The sequence below is a fragment of the Ochotona curzoniae genome, unplaced genomic scaffold, assembly GCF_017591425.1.
Source record: "Ochotona curzoniae isolate NIBS_2020 unplaced genomic scaffold, NIBS_Ocur_1.0 scaffold_2476, whole genome shotgun sequence".
NCBI classification, from domain to species: domain Eukaryota; kingdom Metazoa; phylum Chordata; class Mammalia; order Lagomorpha; family Ochotonidae; genus Ochotona; species Ochotona curzoniae.
The window spans coordinates 24,074,197-24,094,313 of record NW_024467095.1 but is presented as its reverse complement, the minus strand read 5'-3'; the positions used below and the strand labels follow the sequence as shown (position 1 = coordinate 24,094,313).

At 42.6% G+C, this 20,117-nt stretch overlaps 1 protein-coding gene across 1 annotated transcript in view; it reads right to left on the bottom strand.

Annotated features, from left to right (window-relative positions):
- Window positions 1-882: 882 nt before the first annotated feature.
- The window catches only part of TPK1 (thiamin pyrophosphokinase 1), a 331,654-nt gene continuing 312,419 nt past the window's right edge, over window positions 883-20,117 (bottom strand). Inside the window, exon 8 of the mRNA XM_041002510.1 lies at window positions 883-1,463. Within this exon, the coding sequence (XP_040858444.1) occupies window positions 1,345-1,463 (119 nt within the window). The 3' untranslated portion in view covers window positions 883-1,344. The remainder of the gene's footprint in view (window positions 1,464-20,117) is intronic.

Sequence of the window (20,117 nt, the reverse complement as noted above, 5' to 3'; positions counted from 1 at the left end):
GTTCAACAGATCCCTTTTTTGAGCCTTAACCTGTTTTAGAGCCAGAAAAAAAAAACAAAAAACAAAAACGTTGTTGACCACTTGACTTACAGTAACTGGGATTGTGGTTACACAAAACACGTTGGGCAGGTTCTCCTTAAATCATGGTTTGCATGGCAAGATCTGGTTTAGTAAATGGGACAGAAAGGTACAGGAAGATAGGACAGTCTCAGGACGACGCAAATGTGACTACATTTCCATGCCAGTTTAACCTGGCTAAATTGGTAACAATTCCAGCTGCAGACAACGTGGGCGATAAAAAGAACCTCAGGTCAAATCAGTCCCACCTGCCATTCTACTGAGGAAGAGGGGTCTTGCCCAGGGACAGAGGTGTTCTCCATGTAGCCTCCTTAAGCCGTGATGTTAATTGGTCCACATGGACATGCTGATTGCTTGGTCTTCTGAAAACACTCATAGCCCACACACTAACATTTTACAAGTCTAAGGTATGTCTAGCTTGTACTGCTGATGAGGCCAGTCACCCACTAAAGCTTTCTGAGTTTGGGATGTGTCATGTAGGTAGAGCATTAGCAATTATTATTTATTTTTCGTATCATTTCTGTCTCCATTGGCAGCTTACATACCTACTTGTTTTCAATGTTAAAATCGGGTCACTGGCTTTCAATTTCTTTTGAAAAGAGAATATCAAAGCCAACAATAAAACCAGAGAAGAATGCAGTTTTAACATCCCCATCTGGAAGGATTCTTTTTTTTTTCCTTCTCAGTAAAAGGGAATATATATATATATATATATATATATATAGAGAGAGAGAGAGAGAGAGAGAGAGAGAGAGAGAAATCCAACATAGACAGGTACTTGTGAAATGCTTAAGAATGTGTAAGAGGAACTTTGAGAGTTTTTTTTTTTTGTCAACAAGTGGAATGACTAATGACTTAACACTCAGCACTGAACTTTACAGTGGAATGATCACACTGGCTTCCCAAATGAAGGTGGTCAAGATGAATAGTGTTGAGATAAGACCTCATTCTCACTGGAAAGCTGGCACCTGGCATTTACAATGCTGTCTGCATTTTCTAAACACTAACATGTTTAGGAGCCCTGAGCTTCCCATGGAGAGGTTGGGATTCCTGGCGACCCAGCTGAGGAAGTAAGATCTGAGGAGTATGTTGGCAATGAGATAAGGCGGAGACATACCTACAAGTGCTGTTGGTAGTGTGTCGTCGTCCTTTTATTTTAATTTTACCTTTTCCCCCTATATGTTTTAACATTCCATTAGGTAACAATATCAACAAATGGCAATAACAAAGTACAGGAAAAAAAAAAAAAGCAAGCAAGGAGACAGGTTAGGCTTTGATGGCCATGGTCCAGAGGAGTGGCTGGTCAGTTTCCACAGTCACAACGCCAGAGCCGTCATAGTCGTTGGAGGTACTGACCAATGTTCCAAAAGAAAGGGCAGCGTTTTCTGTAAGAAAAAGAGGACAGGATTAGAGAGAGCCATCCTTTCTCTAGTGTGAACTTCGGTCAGCCATTACCCAATCACACACACATTTAGATACAAGATAAATCAGAATAGGTGAAACATATGAAATTTATGATATAGAAGTCTAAAACCAGATTTCTGTAAGTTGCCATGACCATTTTTCCTATAACTGGTTATTGGTTGTTTACAATTGAGGGATTTATATTCTTTCCAGTATTAAATTTCAATAACATGTTTCTCACCAAATGGAAACCCAGACTCTAATGGGCTACAGATACTTTTCTTGCTTTAGTGCAATTTAAATGTTTCTAGATGGTTTAGAATTGACATTTTGGGCATTGGTTAAATACTAGCCTTGCAAGTGCTGGGATCCCATGTGGGTGCTGGCACATGTTCCAGCTGCTCCATTTCCTGTCTAGCTCCCTGCTTGTGGCCTGAGGCAATGCAGAGTAGTCCGGGGCCTTGGGACCCTGCACCCATGATGGAGACCTGGAGGAAGCTCCTACTTCCTGGCTTTGGATCAGCTCAGCTCCAGCAATTGCAGCAGATCTTTCATCGGCTGGTTCATTCCCCAAATGGCTGCAGTGGGTCCTGGAGCTGGGCTAGTGCGAAGCCAGGAGTGTGGAGCTTCTTCCAGCTCTTCCACGTGCATGCAGGGGCTCAAGGTCTCGGACCACTTCTAGCTGCTCTCCGAGGCACATTAACAACAGGCAGCTGGGTCAAAAGTGGCTGAGCCGGGACTTGAACTAGCATCCCTATGGGATGTTGTCATGCACAGGCAGCGGCTTTAACCGCTACGCCACAGTGCTGACCCCTAAATACACATTTTCTCAAATGTTGTTGCCGAGGTAGAGATTGGCAACTCCCCTTCTCATTTTACAGGTATAGTCAGTTCATCTCATCAAAGTGACTGTAAATTCATGTCTGTGTTATAAACATCCTTTGTCCGTGAATAATATTTTCCTGGCTGAAATTTGAAAGGCGAGTGGGCACTTGGTTAATTCCACAGAAGCTGTCTGTCCTGTATCAGAGTGTCTGAATTTGAAGGTGAACTCTGCGTTTTTCCAGCTCGCTAATACACACCCTGGGAAGCCGTGGGACTCCTGGCTGCTCGTGTGAGAGACCTGGTGGAGTTCCAGGCTTTGACCTTGGCCAGACCATTGCAGGCATTTTGGGAACAAATCAACAGACAGCAAACCTCTCCATGTGTGTCTTTAAAATAAACAACAAAAATTTAAAACTGGAAGAGAAAAAGATGGGGGAAATAATTTGATTACGAGGCCAACTTCCCACTAGGGGGCGCTTGCCCTCTTCCTGAGAAAATCTTGTACAGGCGATTTAAGCAATCAGAAATGGAATTTTAAGGTAAGGAATAAGCAATATTGGTAGTGTGCACCGATTTTATTTTTAACTAAGACTCAAATTCTTTTTCATAGCTGTCAACCCTTCACCAACACAAACACTGATGTATAAAGTGAAACTACACAGGGCTTCGGAACGAGCCTCCTGGAACAAGTTCCTAACATATACTTCTCCCGTAAAGAAACAGATTTTACAGTCTCCTGTAAAAGGCAGATTTCTGCGAGAGGGAGTTTCTAAGCAATGGGAATGTATACACACGTTCACAGATGTGGACACGACCACGTGGTAGTGGGGGAAGGCTGTGATCATGGAGGAATTGAAAAAGGTCATTTATAATTTGTCAGAAAGGCAGCCTTGGTGCTTAGGCTGGTGGTCCAGCTTTGAAGCAGGGGGCTCGCCCAGTGCTTCCTTGAGACCTGTCCTAGGCTAATGCCACTTCCCAGTAGGTATTTTTGTTTTGATTCTCTACCCAGTAAGGGCTGAATCCATAAGTTTACTATTTAAAAAAAAATGATTTGGTGGTGCCCCTGGCGCATTTTGATATAAAAGCTATTTAGACTCCTAGTGGAGGGCAGGTACAGTACAGTGCAGCTTCTTTCCCCAGATGATGGGAGTTCAGAATTCAGACATGTCAGAACACCCACAGGAACTGGAGGATATCTGGGAGCACTTGAAAGGGTGAAAAACAGAGAAATGCATTACGATATACTGAGTAATAAAAGGAATGCCCAGATGCAAACGGAAAGGAAAATCTTTTTTTGATCATATTTTAGTTTTAATTAACAGATTGCATGTGTTTTATACATAGCTTTATAAAAAAATCACTTATTTGAAAGAAGCTAGAGAAAGGGAGGAGGCTGAGGGATGAGGAAGAGTATGAAGAGGAGGGAGACAGATCTTCCGTGGGTCGTGTCACTTCCCCAAGTCCGCGACAAACTGAAGCCGGGAGTTTTTCTGGGTGTGTAAGTACCTGAGTCTTCCCCCCCTCACCCCCCGCCCCCCCGCTGCTTTCCCAGGCCATTAGCAGAGAGATGGGTGGGAAGTGGAGCAGCTGAGACATGAACTGCTTCTTGCATGGTATGCCAACATCGCGGGCTGCAGCTTTGCTCATCTTGCCGGCCCCTGTCTCTATAGTTCTAAGGCCAGAATGAGACTTCCCACTCCACGGAGAAGCTCCTCTTCACAGAAGACATGACAGGAGCCAAGGGTTGAAAAGGCACCATTTTGCATCATTAGATGTTAAAAGTATTGCATGAATGTTGGAAAACGGGATTGGCATGGATTCAAAGATCCACATTTTTAAAAAAAGATTTCTTTATTTTTTATTGCAAAGTCAGATATACAGAGAAGAGGAAAGACAGAGAGGAAGATCTTCTGTCTGATGATTCACTCCCCAAGTGAGCACAATGGCCAGTGCTGTGCCGATACGAAGCCAGAAGCCAGGAACTTCTTCCAGAACTCCCATGCGAGTGCAGGGTCCTAAAGCATTAGGCCATCCTTGACTGCTTTCCCAGGCCACTAGCAGGGAGCTGGATGGGAAGTGGAGCAACTGGGATTAGAACTGGCACCCATATGGGATCCCGGGGCGGTCAAGGTGAGGACTTTAGCCACTAGGCCATGCCACTGGGCCCATAAATTCACATATTTTTAATTCAAAAGGAATTATCAGGGAAGTCTAGTGAATATTTTTGTTTGATGGTCGAGTTTTGCCAGTGAAAGGACCAATTGCATTATGTGTCTTCTGACAGGCTGCTAGGGAAGAATGCATTGTCACTCACACAGAATAACTTGACAAAAATACTCGACCTGAATCATTTCTCTATGGGGAAACTGACAAATGCAGAATATGGAATCGTTAAGATCGCTGGCCTGGACTCTGCTAAACACCTGGCACAAAAGACTAAAAATGTAGAGATTTCTTTTTTAATTACAAAAGACTGAAATGGACATGAGAACTAATTCCAGAGCAAGATTTTTTTGTAGGTCCCATATTGTAGAAAGTTCTGGAGATGACCAGGAACTGTGTGGACTACCATTCTCTCAGTGTTGTTTTTGGAGTCGATCACAGACCTGTTGTTGAGTAGGAGGGTACTTCTGCTCTTAGGAGAAATAAACTGAAGCATTTTAATATTTTTGTGTCTTTGAGCTATTTTCAGATGGTTCAGAGAGCAAGAAAGAGATGCGTATAAAAACAAAATGTAAATGTAGAAAAATGTTAACTTGGGAACTCTCAGTTTTTGTTGTACTTTTTTTTCCTGTAGATTTAAAATTTTACAGTACTAAAATATGTGTGGGGGGGAGGCTAGACATTTAAGAAACTTTTCCCTCGTGTTCCTTTGTTGCCTTAGAAATGGTGTAGTTACTCGGTGTGAAGTCAGATTCGTGGACTTGAAGTTCATGAAGGTAAGTGTGGCTTGTGGCAGGTGTTGGCCCAACACCTGGGAAGCCTTTATCTTATACTGTCAATATCAGCTACTGATGCTGAGCTTCCTCACGTTGAGTGCCTGGCTGCCAACTTCCTTGTGGTCCATGCACGCTGATGGTGGCATCTGGGGAGTGGACCAGCAGTTGGGAGATTTCTCTTTTAGCCAGAATAACAAAAAAGATTATGAATTGAAGAAAATATGTCCAGTGCAGGAAGAAGTAACCTAGCCTACGACATGCCTGCATTCGAGAGTCCGTGAAGAGCCTGTGCTGGTGCTGAGCACACAGTCTCATATGTAGGAAGGAGTCTCTTGTCAGTTTATACCAAGGAAGGCCTGCACGCCACTCCCTGATGCAGAAGGACCTGGAAATTAACCTGCACAATTTTAGCAGAACTTCTTAAGGCTGGAGGTGTGGGGGGGGGGAATGATAAGAGCTAAACTTATTGTTATGCGTGGCTCTGATAATATGCTGTGAGCTGAGATTTCTTTAGACTACATCTCTGGGAACCTTGATCTGCCCGACTCCTCCCAAGGTGAGCAAGCCTCAGCCCTCCACCCAGCGGAGCTGTCCAAAGAAGGGCTAGACTCCTCCTGCTTGAAAGCGGGCGCATTTATCTTCATCTCCCATGTAAGTCACAGGCTTCCCTTGCCCTTAGATTGGGGCTGCAAGGCGTCAGAAGGCTTTGGTTATTCAATTATTCTTCCTTCTCTGCATTCTCTTGTGTTAGAACTCAGCCTGCTGTCCAAAAAAGCAATTAGACCAGGAAAACATTGCCGCTTGGAGGAGTCAAAACTAATTAGGCCAGTTAGAAAATGTCTCCCAAGATCAGAACTTTCAAAGTTTCGACTTTGCTAAAATAAACATAAAATGTTATTTTTCTTTGTTAGGAAGAATTCCCTCGTGTGTTGTATCATTAGCATGTTCTACTCAGAGTGGGTCCCGTGTTGCAATTAAAGAGCTCATCAGAGCTGCTTTCAGAAAAAAAATGACTCAGCGTTTGGAATAAAAAACATGGTACAAACTTGTAAAATATGATCTGTTTGAACTAATTATTGATTTACGTGGAAAGTAGCTGAAAATGTTCAGTGTGAAGAGTTTCCAATTTAAATACATGTGCAAAGATGTGAATGAAAGGCCCCCGGTTGCTGGCAGTTGGTTTCACCTTGCACTCCTGGTTCAACTCTGCATGAGTCCTACAGACTCCGGCCTACCCAAAAGCCATGCTTGTGAGCGCGACAATGACAGCCTGCAAGGGGTCAGTCCCCGATGCACCTGGCTGCAGACTCAACTACCCAACTGGACAGGTCGCTTTGTGCTGCTGGGCCTCAGTGCCATTCCTGAAAACAAAGAGTGGAACTTTTTCCCACTTTAATTTTCTGCGACTTTTTCCAAAAGTTCCTCAAATGACCTCAATATCCACCTGCAAAATGCTAAACACACTTGTCCCAGTTACCTCCGGCACAGCTATTGCAAAGATTGGAGTTAATATCCGCAAAGGATGCGGACTTCTCTAGAAAGTGGTGCAAATCTGTTGTGTTATCATCATTTCATCCGCACCGAAGACGCTTGAAAGTGGCATTTACTTCTGTCTTTCAAATGTCAGCAGAGATTATCGTAAGCACATCAAACAACTGGTAATGGCATAGAAAAGTGAAGAGAGAGAAGCATATGTGAGGTAGCATCGTATAAATACTTAACATCAGTCTTGCAAGCAACATCTGTCTGAATTAAGCTAAAGAAACATAATCCCTGCTCTTTTAGAATTCAAGAGTCAAACCACATAACCCGAATCAGGCAGGTAAGAGACATAGAAACATTACGCTTTACGAAGGGCCTAAACGTACCAGGAGGAATCGAGTGAGAAAGGATTAAGATAGGATGGATGTGGTATCTCTTCCTTAGATTAGAAGAATGAAATCGGAGGAAATGAAAGAAGGAAGTGGTACCTCCCCAAAACCACCCATCTGAAAATTCACAATTCAGACTGTATATTGATATCAATTGGGAAGATAGGTTTGTGCATATATAGTTTTGTTTGGAATTTTCTTTAACAACAAAAGCAACAGAATGGTATAGATTTTTCACATAAACCATGGGCAGAAGTTCAAGGAGAAATGTTTCCATATTGTGATTACAGTGTAGTCATGCAGGACACTTCAAGATGTCCATGAAAGATGTGTTAAAAGAGGAATTTGTCTCAGTGCCCAAAATGGCAACCCATGAGTTTTTGTTGCTGTTGTAGATTTATTTTTATTTCAAAGATTTACAGGGAGCAGGAGAAGCAGAGAGGGAGACAGCTTCCAACTTCTGGTTTACTCCCCAAGCAGCTGCCATGGCTGGAGCTGAGCGGATCTGAAGGCAGGAGCCAGGAGGTTCTTCCACATTTCCCATGTGGGTGCAGGGTCCCAAAGGACTTGGGCTATCCTCCATATTGTTTTCTCGGGCCAGAAGCAGGGAGCTGGATGGGAAGTGGAGCAGCCAGGATACAAACTGGTGTCCATCCTGGATGCTGGCACTTGAAGGGGAAGATGAGCCAATTGGACCGGCCTCTTGCGTTTGTTTGCTTGTTTGTTTGTTATTTAATAGGAATTCCTAGGATCGTTTGGGGACCTCTTGTATTAGGTTTCAGTGTGGGTGTTTTCAAAGTAGATGCTGGAAATGGACACATACCCACCCTCATAGAAATACATCATTATAGGAAGCAAGTCTTTACTTCCAACATCTAGAAAGAATTAGAAAAGTCACATTGAGAAATCTTAGGACTGAAGTGTGGGTGCTGTGGCACAGGAAGGAAAGTTGCCTCCCGTGGTGCTGCCATCCCACCCAGGTCCTAGTGCATGTCCCGGCTGCTCCGTTGATGACCCAGCTCCTGCTAGTGGCCTCGAAAAGCAGTGGAAGTTGACTCAAGTGTTTGGGCCCATGCCACCCACGTGAGAGACACAGATGAAGCTCACGGCTCCTCCTAGCCCAGGCCTGGGCACCGCAGCCATCTGGTAACTCTTTCAAAATGAACAAATCTTTTTGAAAAAACAGTCTCCATTTGTGTTTGGGAAACATCTAATAAAACTAATCAGAAGACTCTGAGTCCTTGAGTTATGAAAAATGCCCTGGAGTCCTAATAGATTGGCCTTCTGGTTCAGTCCTCAGCAGTTCAGCCAGACAAGCTGAGGGCATCCTTTGCTGACAAAATGCCCACTTCTCTAAGACCCTTCTCTGCGGCCCGAGACTCTGCGTGACTCCCCGAGTTTCCTCTTTGGCACTGCCACTCCGCTTTCCACTCCCCGTGTAAAAGGAGCTCCTGGCAGCCCCTCTCCTCCTGCCACTCTGTCCGCCTGCCCTGACCCAGGTGCGACTTGGCTCTGTCCCCTGCAAGGACACCTCAGTTGGACCTTCTTTAAACTCTTGAAAGTGAAATCTCAAATGCTCAGGGTGGTTTTTTTTTTCACTGCCTTGATGAGAAATATATTCAACACATAAATATAGATATTTACCATCATGCTGAGCTCATTAAATCTGACTGCTTATATGATGGAATTTCACTTGAGAATATGACCACCGTCTTTTAGAAGGAACAGAATTTAAGTAAAAAAATGTTTTAGTATTATTAACAGGAATGATTTATTATATCAAAGGTAATAAAGCTGTGCCTTTAGACGGAGGTCTTTGGTCCATAACCTATAAATATATTTGCTTGTTCCTAATATATTTCACCAGACGTACTTTCATTTTTAATTCACCCTACTGATATACGATGATAATATTTTATATTAGGAATACCTGGCATGTTACTAAATGAATATTCTAATGAGTTTGAAAATATTAGTCACTCTTTAAACAAGCTTCTTTAATTCAAAATTATTTTCCCTCATGCTCTGGTTATATTTTGTTTTTCAGTAATCATATAGACCTTTTCTTGCTGAGAACATGAACTTTTTTTATAAGATGTACTTTCCTGGCATGAGTCATTAACATGTAAAGTTGCATGTCGTCCCAGCCCCAAGGTTTATAGCAGTAGGTCACATATACTCCTGTGGTAGTTGCTTGAGTGTTTAGTTCCCCCTCTCTCCTTAGAAGCTACTATTGGTAGCAGGGTGGTGTAGTTTGTTCGCTGTCTAACTTTGAGTTTCTAATCTGGCACTTCATCCGTCATGTATTTCAATAGCTTAGCACAGGTAAGAGCAAAGCAGTCTCTGAGCACTTTGCTAGGCTCCGAGTTCTGCTTGCTTTTATCCCACTTCAACATGAAAGAGGCCTCAGGCAAATAGTCCTCTTTTATTTTTAAGATTTTTGAAAAATATTTATTTTTATTGGAAAGGCAGATATATAGAGAGGAGGAGAGACAGAGAGGAAGATCCTGCATCCATTGATTCATTCCCCAAGTGGCCACAATGGCAGGAGCTGCGCCAATCCCAACCAGGAACCTGGAGCCTCTTCTGTGTCTCCCATGTGGGTGCAGGGTTCCAAGCTTTGGGCCGTCCTCGACTGCTTTCCCAGGCCACAAGCAGGAAGCTGGATGGGAAGTGGGGCCACTGAGATTAGAACCGGTGCCCAGCTGGTGCAAGATGAGGACTTTAGCTGCTAGGATCTCGCGCCAGGATGGCCAATAGTTCTTCAGAAGCTTAGCTTAAGAGACTGTAGCTTAAGATCTATTGGTTGGGTTTCCAACTTCTTGATTTCAAGATGGGAAACCAGTTGAAGATATATGGCACGGCTTTAGATCTTCGGCCTTGGAGCTCAGTGAGCTTCCTGTTGTTACAGAGTCGAGCTGGGAGATGGTCCAGAGGTACTCCTGGATTAGCTGATCATTTCAAATGGCTTTAGCTGCACCTTGAATGTTTAAATTGCTTGAAAATGTGGCTGCCTTAATAGTTGCTACTGTGTAGTGACTCTTCTCAATTGTTCTCAAAAGTGTCAGGCTGGGAGCAAAAGTGTTTTCAGGAACTTTTTATTCCTGATATAATACAGACACGGTATACAAACATAAAAGTACTTAGTACCGGCCTGGCGTGATAGCATAGCAGCTAAAGTCCTTGCCTTGAATGTGCTGGGATCCCATATGGGCACCGGTTCTAATCCCAGCAGCTCCACTTCCCAACCAGCTCCCTGCTTGTGGCCTGGGAAAGCAGTTGAGGATGGCCCAAAGCCTTGGGACCCTGCACCTGCGTGGGAGACCTGGAAGAAGTTCCTGGCTTCTGGCTTCGGACTGGCACAGCTCTGGCTGTTGTGCTCACTTGGGGAGTGAATCATGGGATGAAGATCTTCCTCTCTGTCTCTCCTCCTCTCTGTATATCTGACTTTGCAATAAAAATAAATAAATCTTTTTCATCGATTCTATTTATAAGCCACTGTTGCAGTGTTTTTCTGTCAATGTTAGCTATTACTTAATCCTAGTATGAATGGCCCATGTAAGTAGAAGAAATGATGAAGAAAGCCTTAGCTCTAGGTCATGGTTTAATATTTGGCTTTTGGTAGAAACAATAAGATTAGATCAAAATTAAAGGCGAACACAGTAAATCCGCTTTCATTTTGAAAATGGGAAGAACATCTCATGGCATAGAACCAAGATTTAATTACAGGGCTTTTATTATTGAACGAAACCTATTTGGTTAGAAAAGATAAAAAAAATCATTATGAATGACTATATTTGCAAGTAAAATATGAACATTTTAAGCCCTTAACATCTCTGACATCAATTAGACCAAAGCAAGATGACTACAACACTTATGACCGTAATCCACGTAGCAAAAGGTATTTATCATAATTCAACTAATTAAAAAAATTCCTGTGAAATCACAAGTATATATGTATAAAAACAGATCAAGAATATCTTTTTATATAATTAAGACATAATGCTACGTAGCACCTGCACATTTGTAGAATGGCAGGTTGGAGAGGCGCATGGCTTCCCCCGTGTACGAGCTGTTTGGGCGTGGGCTGTAACGTGAACGCCTCCTCATGTGGGTACTGATCATGTTTTGTTGAGCGGTGTGTAAGCTACTAATTCTGGCACTGTAATTTCCCACCTTCTTGATATCTGTAATTCCAGCTTCTCTGTTTTCTACCCTTAATGACATTTGCTAAGAAGCCTTCTGGGGACAGAAGAATCCTTGTTCTTTCTACACTATCTAATCATCTGGAAAATGTGACCAGCAATCAGCAAGATGCCTTTCTGGATTTGTGTCTGTTGAGTGTTGGTGAGCCTCTTGCTCCAAACATGCAGGATGCAGCTGTGATGTATCTCTGTTCCATCGCACTGCTGGGTGAGTACATACTGCTTTCTATTTCACATTCACAGATACATGATTGATGTGGACTAACAGCTACCTCTGACCTTGACCTTGGGCAGCCTCAGCTATGAGCAGTGACCGCATGCCTCTTGTCATTCTATTGGCCTTGGAATTGTCTCATATTCCACTCACTGATGGACATGGCAGTGATGTCTGTATCCTTTTCTTCAAATTGCAGGGCTATCCACTGCAAAATATTCTGTAGGACTGAGGATTAATGTTGAGCGCTGCACACATTTATTGGTTGTGTTTATCTGGTTTTTAAACTGTATTCATTTTCTCATAGAGGTGTCGTTACTTCCTCCCAAAACCCAAAGGTACCGTTTATAGCACACCCTGTTTTCCTGTCCAAGGATGAAGAAACTATCTAAACAGGTTGACTTTTCCTTGCTCATTTAAGTGATGTATTTATGGGACTACCTGGGAACAAGAATGAACCCCTCCATGTTCTAGGCCTGCTTCAGACATCCACACACATGTTCTAAATGCTTGCGATGGTGAGGGATGGTCTAGGCTGGAGCCCAGAGCTGGAAGCTCAATCGAGGAGTTCCACGCGGGTGTAGGTGCCAGCTGTGAGCTAACTTCCATGGTGTCCATTAGCAGGAAGCTGGAGTTGGCAGCTGACTTGGATGCAGTATGCAAAGCAGGTGTCCTGACCAGTGGCTTAAACACTAGCCAGATGTCCACCTCTGCCACGATACTTTAAAAATCCGAATCAAAAAGAAACCAATTCTTTAAAATTCTGACACAAATTTAGATTGATTTTTTTTTAACTGTTACTCTTGGATGGCTTTAGAATGTCCCGTGTGTCTTGTAGTTTTAAGGTTAATGTAGTTTAAGAAAGGCTTATGTCCTAATCACATTGAACTTTATGTTGCCTGTGAAAAATTGTAAGCGATTGCCTTGGTACACGATGAATGTTACATGCTTCAAAACGGCTAAGACAGAGGGATCTACTTTTAGGTTTGATTTAACTACCAAAAGACTTACTCAGCTTCAAATCAATAAAGGTGCTTTTGTAGCAAGGAGGTACAAAAATAATGTCATAACTTCTGGTCTGTGCTACTCCAGTATGGATCGTTTATGACAGTTGGGGTTCCACAGATCATAATCACAAAGCAAAAGAAAAGGGAAAGCCCATCTTAAAGGGCTGCCTCTTAAAAAAATATAGATACTCTCCCTGGGATACGTAACATTGCTATTTTAGGATACTTAAAATCTCAATCCCTCCTGTTTTGATATTTGGCTAAAATGAAAAAAAAAAGCCCAGTTTCTGTTGTTTAGCCAGTATTCATACAGTCATATACTTTATTATGTGTGAGTATTCTTGAAAGTGAAGTAGGGAGTTGTTGGTATTGTTTGAAAAAAATTTATTAAAATACAATTGTAGTGTTGTAAAAATTCTGACATTATATATGACTTTCTGTCTATAAGGACTGTTCTCAATTTGTAGAATAAAATATGCCACTTTGGGTCACTATCTTTAAACACAGAATACCCCTAAAGATACCTTCCTAAATAAACAAAAGTACTAATGTTAAAATGTTATTTCTGTAGCCTACTGCTCAGAATCATGTAAGTCCAGACAGACTCGAGTGCTTAGCAGCGTACATCATGAACTCAGAATACATGTTTATTTATTGGATGAGTAAATGAATATCTAAACAAAAGCAATATAAAGACAAAGAATCCCTTTTGTACCTATACAGACATGCTTGGCCTGGAACTGGTTCTCCCTCTAGGGCCCTGGCTCCATGTCTCAGATGCACTTACAGGACCACCAAACCAGCAAACCCACCAACCTGTTAGTATTTCTCCCTAAAACTCGAGGGTCAATGCTTTTTGACTCAGCATTCCGTAGCTGTTACACTGATGAGAAAAACATGTCAACCCCAGAGTTTCCAAAATGTATTGACTCTTTGTTGGATCACCTTGCCTGTGTGTGTTCCCAGCACTGCAGAAGGAAGGGGAGAGACTTTACCCTTTCCCTTTTTATCTGTCTCCACCCTTGCAGATCATCAGCGATTTCAGATCGTCTTTGACTGTGAGCGTTCCTCATGGCCATAGACAGACCACTGGGAAATAAGACTGTCAGATACACTGTCACTTTCACAAAATGTGAATGTGGAAGGCATGACTCTTTCCAGTTGGCATCAAAGCATTTCTCTCCCTAAACGGAAAAAGTTGTCTCTGTGTGGCTCTGGGGTTTTACTACTGTTAGAACCATCCCATTAGGATTTCTCATCAGTCTGTTAAGGAAAAGGAAATGTATTATTGAAGAGAAACAGGTGGAGGTTGACACGGGTGATACATCCTTGGTTATCATATCAGCCCAAATGCTTCTCAAATATTCTACAGGAACAGGGGAACTTCTGGAATCACAACAATCCTAAAAGCATGCCTACCCTGACATCCCATTAGTTGTACCAGTTATCTTGCCTGTGATTATAGTATAAGGTTAAATTCTCCTTGAACTCTTTGAAGGCTAAACAGCTAATATGAATAACAGGTGGGTTTACTATGGCTCTAGACAGCTCTGTAGAGCAACTGAGTGTTTGAGTCAATGTCCTCATTATTTGAAATTTATTATTTGAGATTTAATGCAGATTTGCAATGGGGATAACATAATTGGTACCTTGTATATCGTTGAAAATGAAATGATTAAGATCCAGTTTCAGGTAGCTGTGGGTCAACTGGTCTAGTCACTTATTTTCTGCTGGGCCTGATCTGAATTGTACCAAACATATTTGGACAAGACAGTTTGTTAATTCTTGATTCATTAGTTCTCTGTAGTCACACAGATCTAGCTTGGAGCTCCACTGCTACAACCTGGCTTCTTGTCAACCTGACTCAAAATAATATGATGCAGTTAAACATGTTTTATTTTCTGTATTTCTTAAACTTCCATTTCAATTTCTTAAAAATGACCTTTCTACAACTGGCCTTGCATCCGTTCTCCATTCCATCATTAGTTCCTGAATCAATTATCTCAGGTTCTGTGTTCTTTTAAATAAAGGACCAAGGGATTCTAAATAGAAGAACATTTCAAAAGAAGCAGATTTATGAATTCAAAAGACAGACACCCTGCCTCCATCTGCTGTATACTCCAGGGAGACCCTAATAGCCAAGGCTGGGCCAGGATGAAGACAGGAACTCCATCCAGGTCTCCATCCAGGTGGCAGGGTCTCAAGCACTTGGGCAATCCTTGGGCTGCATGCCCAGGTGCACCAACGTGCGAGCAGAGCAGCCATGACTGGAACCCACACTCGGACAGAGTATGCCTTCGTTGTGAGCTGTAGGTTAGCCTGTTGTGCCACACAGTCAGTCCCAGGTGATCCTTGGATTTATTTTTATTAGAAAGTCAGAGATACAGAGAGGAGGTGAGACAGAGGAAGATCTTCCATCTGCTGATTAACACCCTTAGCGGCTGCAATGGCCACAACTGAACCATTCGTAAGCCAGCAGGCAGGAACTTCTTTGTTCTCCCACGTGGGTGCAGGGTCCTAAAGCTTTGGGCCTTCCTCCACTGCTTTTCCAGGCCACAAGAAGGCAGCTGGATGGGAAGTGGGGCTGCTGGGATTAGAACCTGTGCTCATATGTGATCCCAGTTTGTGCAAGGACTTAGCTGCTAGGGTACCATGCTGGGCCCCAGGTGATCTTTTAAGGCTTCCTTTTGAAAGCTTAATTTATTTAAAAAGCAAAGCTGCAGGATGTTTTGGGGTGGTGGTGGAGAGGTTGAATGATCTTTCATGCACGGATTTATTTTTCAAAGTCCACAATAGCTGGAGGTGGCACAGGCCAAAGCAAGGAAACCTAAGCCAGCGTGTATGTGGGCTGCTGGCATAGAAGATGCCGGCTTAGCTTCCTGTGCCATAATGCCCAGCTCTTCAGAGTCAACCGTGATAAAATGGTAAGAAATTGGATCTACAAGTGAACGATGGTGATGCAATGTAAGAAACCACACTCTGACACATAACCTGCAGGGACTTGCCTGGCCAACTCACTCTTTCTATGCAACTAAGCTCAAGAATTTATTCTGTTTAATCAGACTTGCAGGAAATCAGAACAGTCGAGGAAGGCAAAGGATAATTGTTTGGCCTCAATGGCAAGATTTGATTAATAACTGATGGCTTCCCTAATTTTTGTCACACTTGTATCCTTAGGACCTGCCAGATGTGTTCCTGCAAGGCATCACCCAGGAAGTCTGCCTGTGGTTTCCCCTTATGGAAGCACTCTAATCAGGGAACCTCAGAGGCTTTCAGCTCCCCACTAGAAAGCTTTCCTGCTTCTCTGTGTTTGAGTTTCTGCCCAGAGGAGTCACACCGCCAGCAACTGTGAATCAACAGCCTTTGCTTGTTGTCTTTTTGGAGAGTCCTCATTTCGTTCCACAGCGGGGATACTGAGAGATAGGGGAGAGCACTCGACCTCAATTAGACTCTCAGTTGGAGCACCCTTTGTTTCCCTGGTTAATTACCATTTGTAAGTTCCTGGTAGCAGCTATTTTAAAACGTAGGAAAACCACCTAACCTTTCCCGTGTGCCTCACACCTGTCAAATCTGAGAATGTGACATCACCTCATCCTGTCAGGGCAAACAAACCCAAGAATAACTCCCTTGGCATCTTATCAACATTGATACGAAATACCCATGGCCGCATCTGTTTGATTCCTCCCTCCTTCTGGCCACAACTGGCTGGGGGCGCCACTGTGCCCTACCTTCTCACAAAAATTCAGGTTATATTCCATTCCCCCTTGTATCTTCAAACTTTTTATTACTTTCTTTCTTTCTATGAAAACTTAAATATGTTCTAGGTTCTATCATCTTAAATTCTTTGATTCCTCCCCTCACTCCAAGTCCATTTCAATAACCCTTCCCCACTCAGCAAATATTGGAATGACTGGTCTGTTTGTTAATTTTCACATCTGTAGCAATGTTTTCCTACCTTGACCGCTTCATTGTGAAGTGGTGTACAGAAATCACCAACCTTTTCATTCTGTTCAGATACAGTGTGCATTCTCAGCGCCTACGACCGTGCCCGGTGGGGCAGGCCACAGCGTTGTGGAGTAATGCATTGGCTTACAGCTTTACCTGAATGGACTCCTGTAATTCGCACAACAATCTGAGGAAGCAGGTATTGTCACTCCTAATTTTGTAAACAGACTCATAGAGATGAAGTCCCCACTGCCCAAACCCGCTTGTGTAAGTTCCTCCTTGGATGAGGCAGTCTTTACTTTGATAGCAAAACCCTCTTAGGACATCAGTTTCACATAAGAAAAAGCTGACTTCCTAGTGTAGATGATTTGTCTACCACCCAAAACAGTGTTGGCACATGGAATATATTTGGGACATGCTATTAAATATTTTGGGGAGTTGTCATGCAGTGTGGAAATAATTATTATTACTATTATTACTATTTATTTTTTTGCAGGAAATTGTGGCCTGCTTGGGCTTTGCATCCAAGTAGGAGTTGCGTTCTCAAACCTGGTGGCCTGCAGGAGATTAGATCTGAACACGTGACCCTTGGCAGAGAGCAAGGAAGCTCCCTTTGCCTTCTCTGCAACGCTCACCCATCTAATTCGAACAAGGGAAAATTATATGCTGTTATCTGGCAAAGCCTATCTTTGTCACAAAAGGATTTTCTTGTATCTCATTCTGGCAAGTATTCGTTTGTGGATGTGAATTGAAGGGCAGAGAAGTTCGATCTCTTTTCCCATTGTTTATGTATATAAATATTGAAATTAATGTGATTTAAAGCTGGAAATCTGCTACCATAGGAAAATAAGTAGTAATTACAGAGTCGAACAAAACAAGAAGAGGAAATAACAGCATAGATTTAATGACTTACAATCCTGCCTTCCCTCCTACCAGAATTAATTCGTGGTGGATTTGGAGGATAAAAACAGCTGCAGGAACAATAGGTTGTTAACACAAATTACAAGGGAGGAAATGCTTTTGGAATCTCAGGAACTGAACCAAGGGAGGACAGCGAAGTGAGATGCTGCGTTTATACAACAGTGTCACAGTTCTCATGTAACGGAACTCCACAAAAACACTCACTAAATGAAAGCATCGGTGTCCATTTGTCACTCGGCCTAAAGACTGTCGAATGCATTGGGACAAGTTTCCAGAAGAAAGCCTGGGAGTTTGCCATGTTGTCCTATAAAAAGTTACTCAACCAACTAGAAAATGTCTTTAATGGAAGAGAAAAATATGACAGCATGGGCTGGTGCCAAGTGGCCTTCATGTTACTGACCCTAGGAAAGCTCTGTTGGAATTCAGGAGTGCAGTGCGTGCAGAGGGAGAGCCCACAGTAAACAAACGTACCACTTAGCTGGGTTTCTGGTTAGAACCACAGCACAGGCCCAATGTTTCACAACAAGCCTGTGACAAGATATAAGGCACTTGGGGCTCTACTTGGAGAGGAAGGAGAAAGATCACCGTGGTAGACCGTCCAAGGGACACAGAGCACGGAGGTTGGTGTGCTGTCCCGGGATGTCTTCGGAGCTGAGGAGGATATTCTGAAATTCTCCTGAAAACTCCCTGGGAGCCCTCTTACCGATCATGACTTAATAACAAGAGGCTTAAAACACGAAAAGAAATGCAATATTATTCTACATTTTATCTTACACCAGATATGACTGTTTATTTTGCAACTCTGAGCTACTTACTATTAGAAAATAGAGTATTCCCTTTATGTAAGTGGAACATATACTTAAAATGTGAAAACACCTAAAATGTAAAAGGATCATAAAACAAAATGTTAAATTCCATAATAAAAAGGGGCTTTCCATCTATGGGGAGAGCTTTACTTAACTGGAGAAGATCCTAGAACATCATTTAATTGAGTTTTCAGTCAGGATTCTTGAACAATCACCTGCCTTTCAGACAGCAAAGTTAAAAGTTCTTTAATATGATCAAGATGGACTTGGTGTGCACTAAGTGATTATATTGCTGGTGAATTTAAAGATGCTGGGTACCTTCCTTAAGGCCTTTGGAACAGCTCTGAATGACACAAGAGTGAGTACTGAGACTACATGATTCCACTTTGTGTGTTTGCTTTAGAACACAGCTGGGAAGACATATCGTCTCTGGAGATGGTGAAATACTGGTAGGGGACAGAGAGGGTGGAAGTTAAACTAAGAGTTAAGATTCATAATCGAAAAAGTTAAAGCGGAATGCTAAAAAGACAATGGAAGATTAGAGACATGAAAAGTGAATTTTACAGTACACAAATTATATTTAATGAGGTCATTGGCTCAGGCACAAAGAGCATGCGTGATAAACGCTTGTGATATGAACTCTCAAACTACTGAAGATCAAACATGGGAGTTTCCTTTCAACTTAAAAAAAAAAATTATTTTGTGGACAGAGATGCCCAATTCCCGGTTCATTCTCCAAATGTCTGCAACGCCGGGGCTGGGTGGGGCTGGGGATGGGAGTTGGAACTCAGTCCTGGTCTTCCTGTTGGATGGCAGGGATCCCATCCCTGAACCATAGCCATTCCCAGTTTGGGATCCGCATGATCAGGAAGTGGGGCTCAGGAACAGAAGCAGGTGTTGAATCCAGCAACTCCGATGTGGAAGCAGAGACCCTAACTGGTGTGTTAACATTAGGCAAATACCCATCCAAGGAGTTCCTCTCCTAAGCACATGTATATATGGAAAAAAAGACTGCTATTAACACCAAAATACTGACAATGATCTCTGAGAGAATTAGGAGGGTGGGAGAGGGGGATTGTGATTTTATATGTTTTTGTCTATTTTACTGTTTTGGTATCGTGTGATGGGTTAAAAAAAAAACATCCTCTGGGGATTTCAATACTATTCCCAGGTTGTTTGAATGATAAATATATCTAACAAAATATTTGAGAATAAATATTTTGTATATATTAGCTTGAATGGTTTGATCTTTCTTTTCCACTTAAACTACCTTGCAAATCCTGAATGCAGGAATGCTATATCATTCACAATGTTGCAGATTACAGAAAATTGGCGACCAGACTCTCTGGATGATGCTAATACAGTAGAATTTTTATTTAGATGGTTGATACACTTTCTCTAATAAATAAGCTTGACACTAAATTATTATGGGGAAAAATTAATATTAAGCTTCAGAATTTACATTAGATGCCAATTTCGGGGGGGGGTAATTTGTTTTTACTGCTTGGTGGTGGTGAGAATTAGTGATTAAAAATTTATCTGAGGGCCCAGCGCGATGGCACAGTGGTTAAGGTTCTCGCCTTGCACGCCCGGGATCCTATATGGGTGCCAGTTCTAATCCTGGCAGCCCCACTTCCCATCCTCCAGCTCCCTGCCTGCTTGTGGCCTGGGAAAGCAGTCGAGGACGGCCCAAAGCTGTGGGACCCTGCACCTACGCGGGAGACCCAGAAGAGGTTCCTGGTTTTGGATTGGCTCAGCTCCAGCCCTTGCGGCCGCCTGGGGAGTGAATCATCGGGGACAGAAGATCTTCCTCTCTGTCTCTCCTCTCCGTATAATCTGCCTTTCTAATAAAAATAAAATAAATCTTTTTCTTTTTAAAAAAAAGAAAATTTATTGATTTTT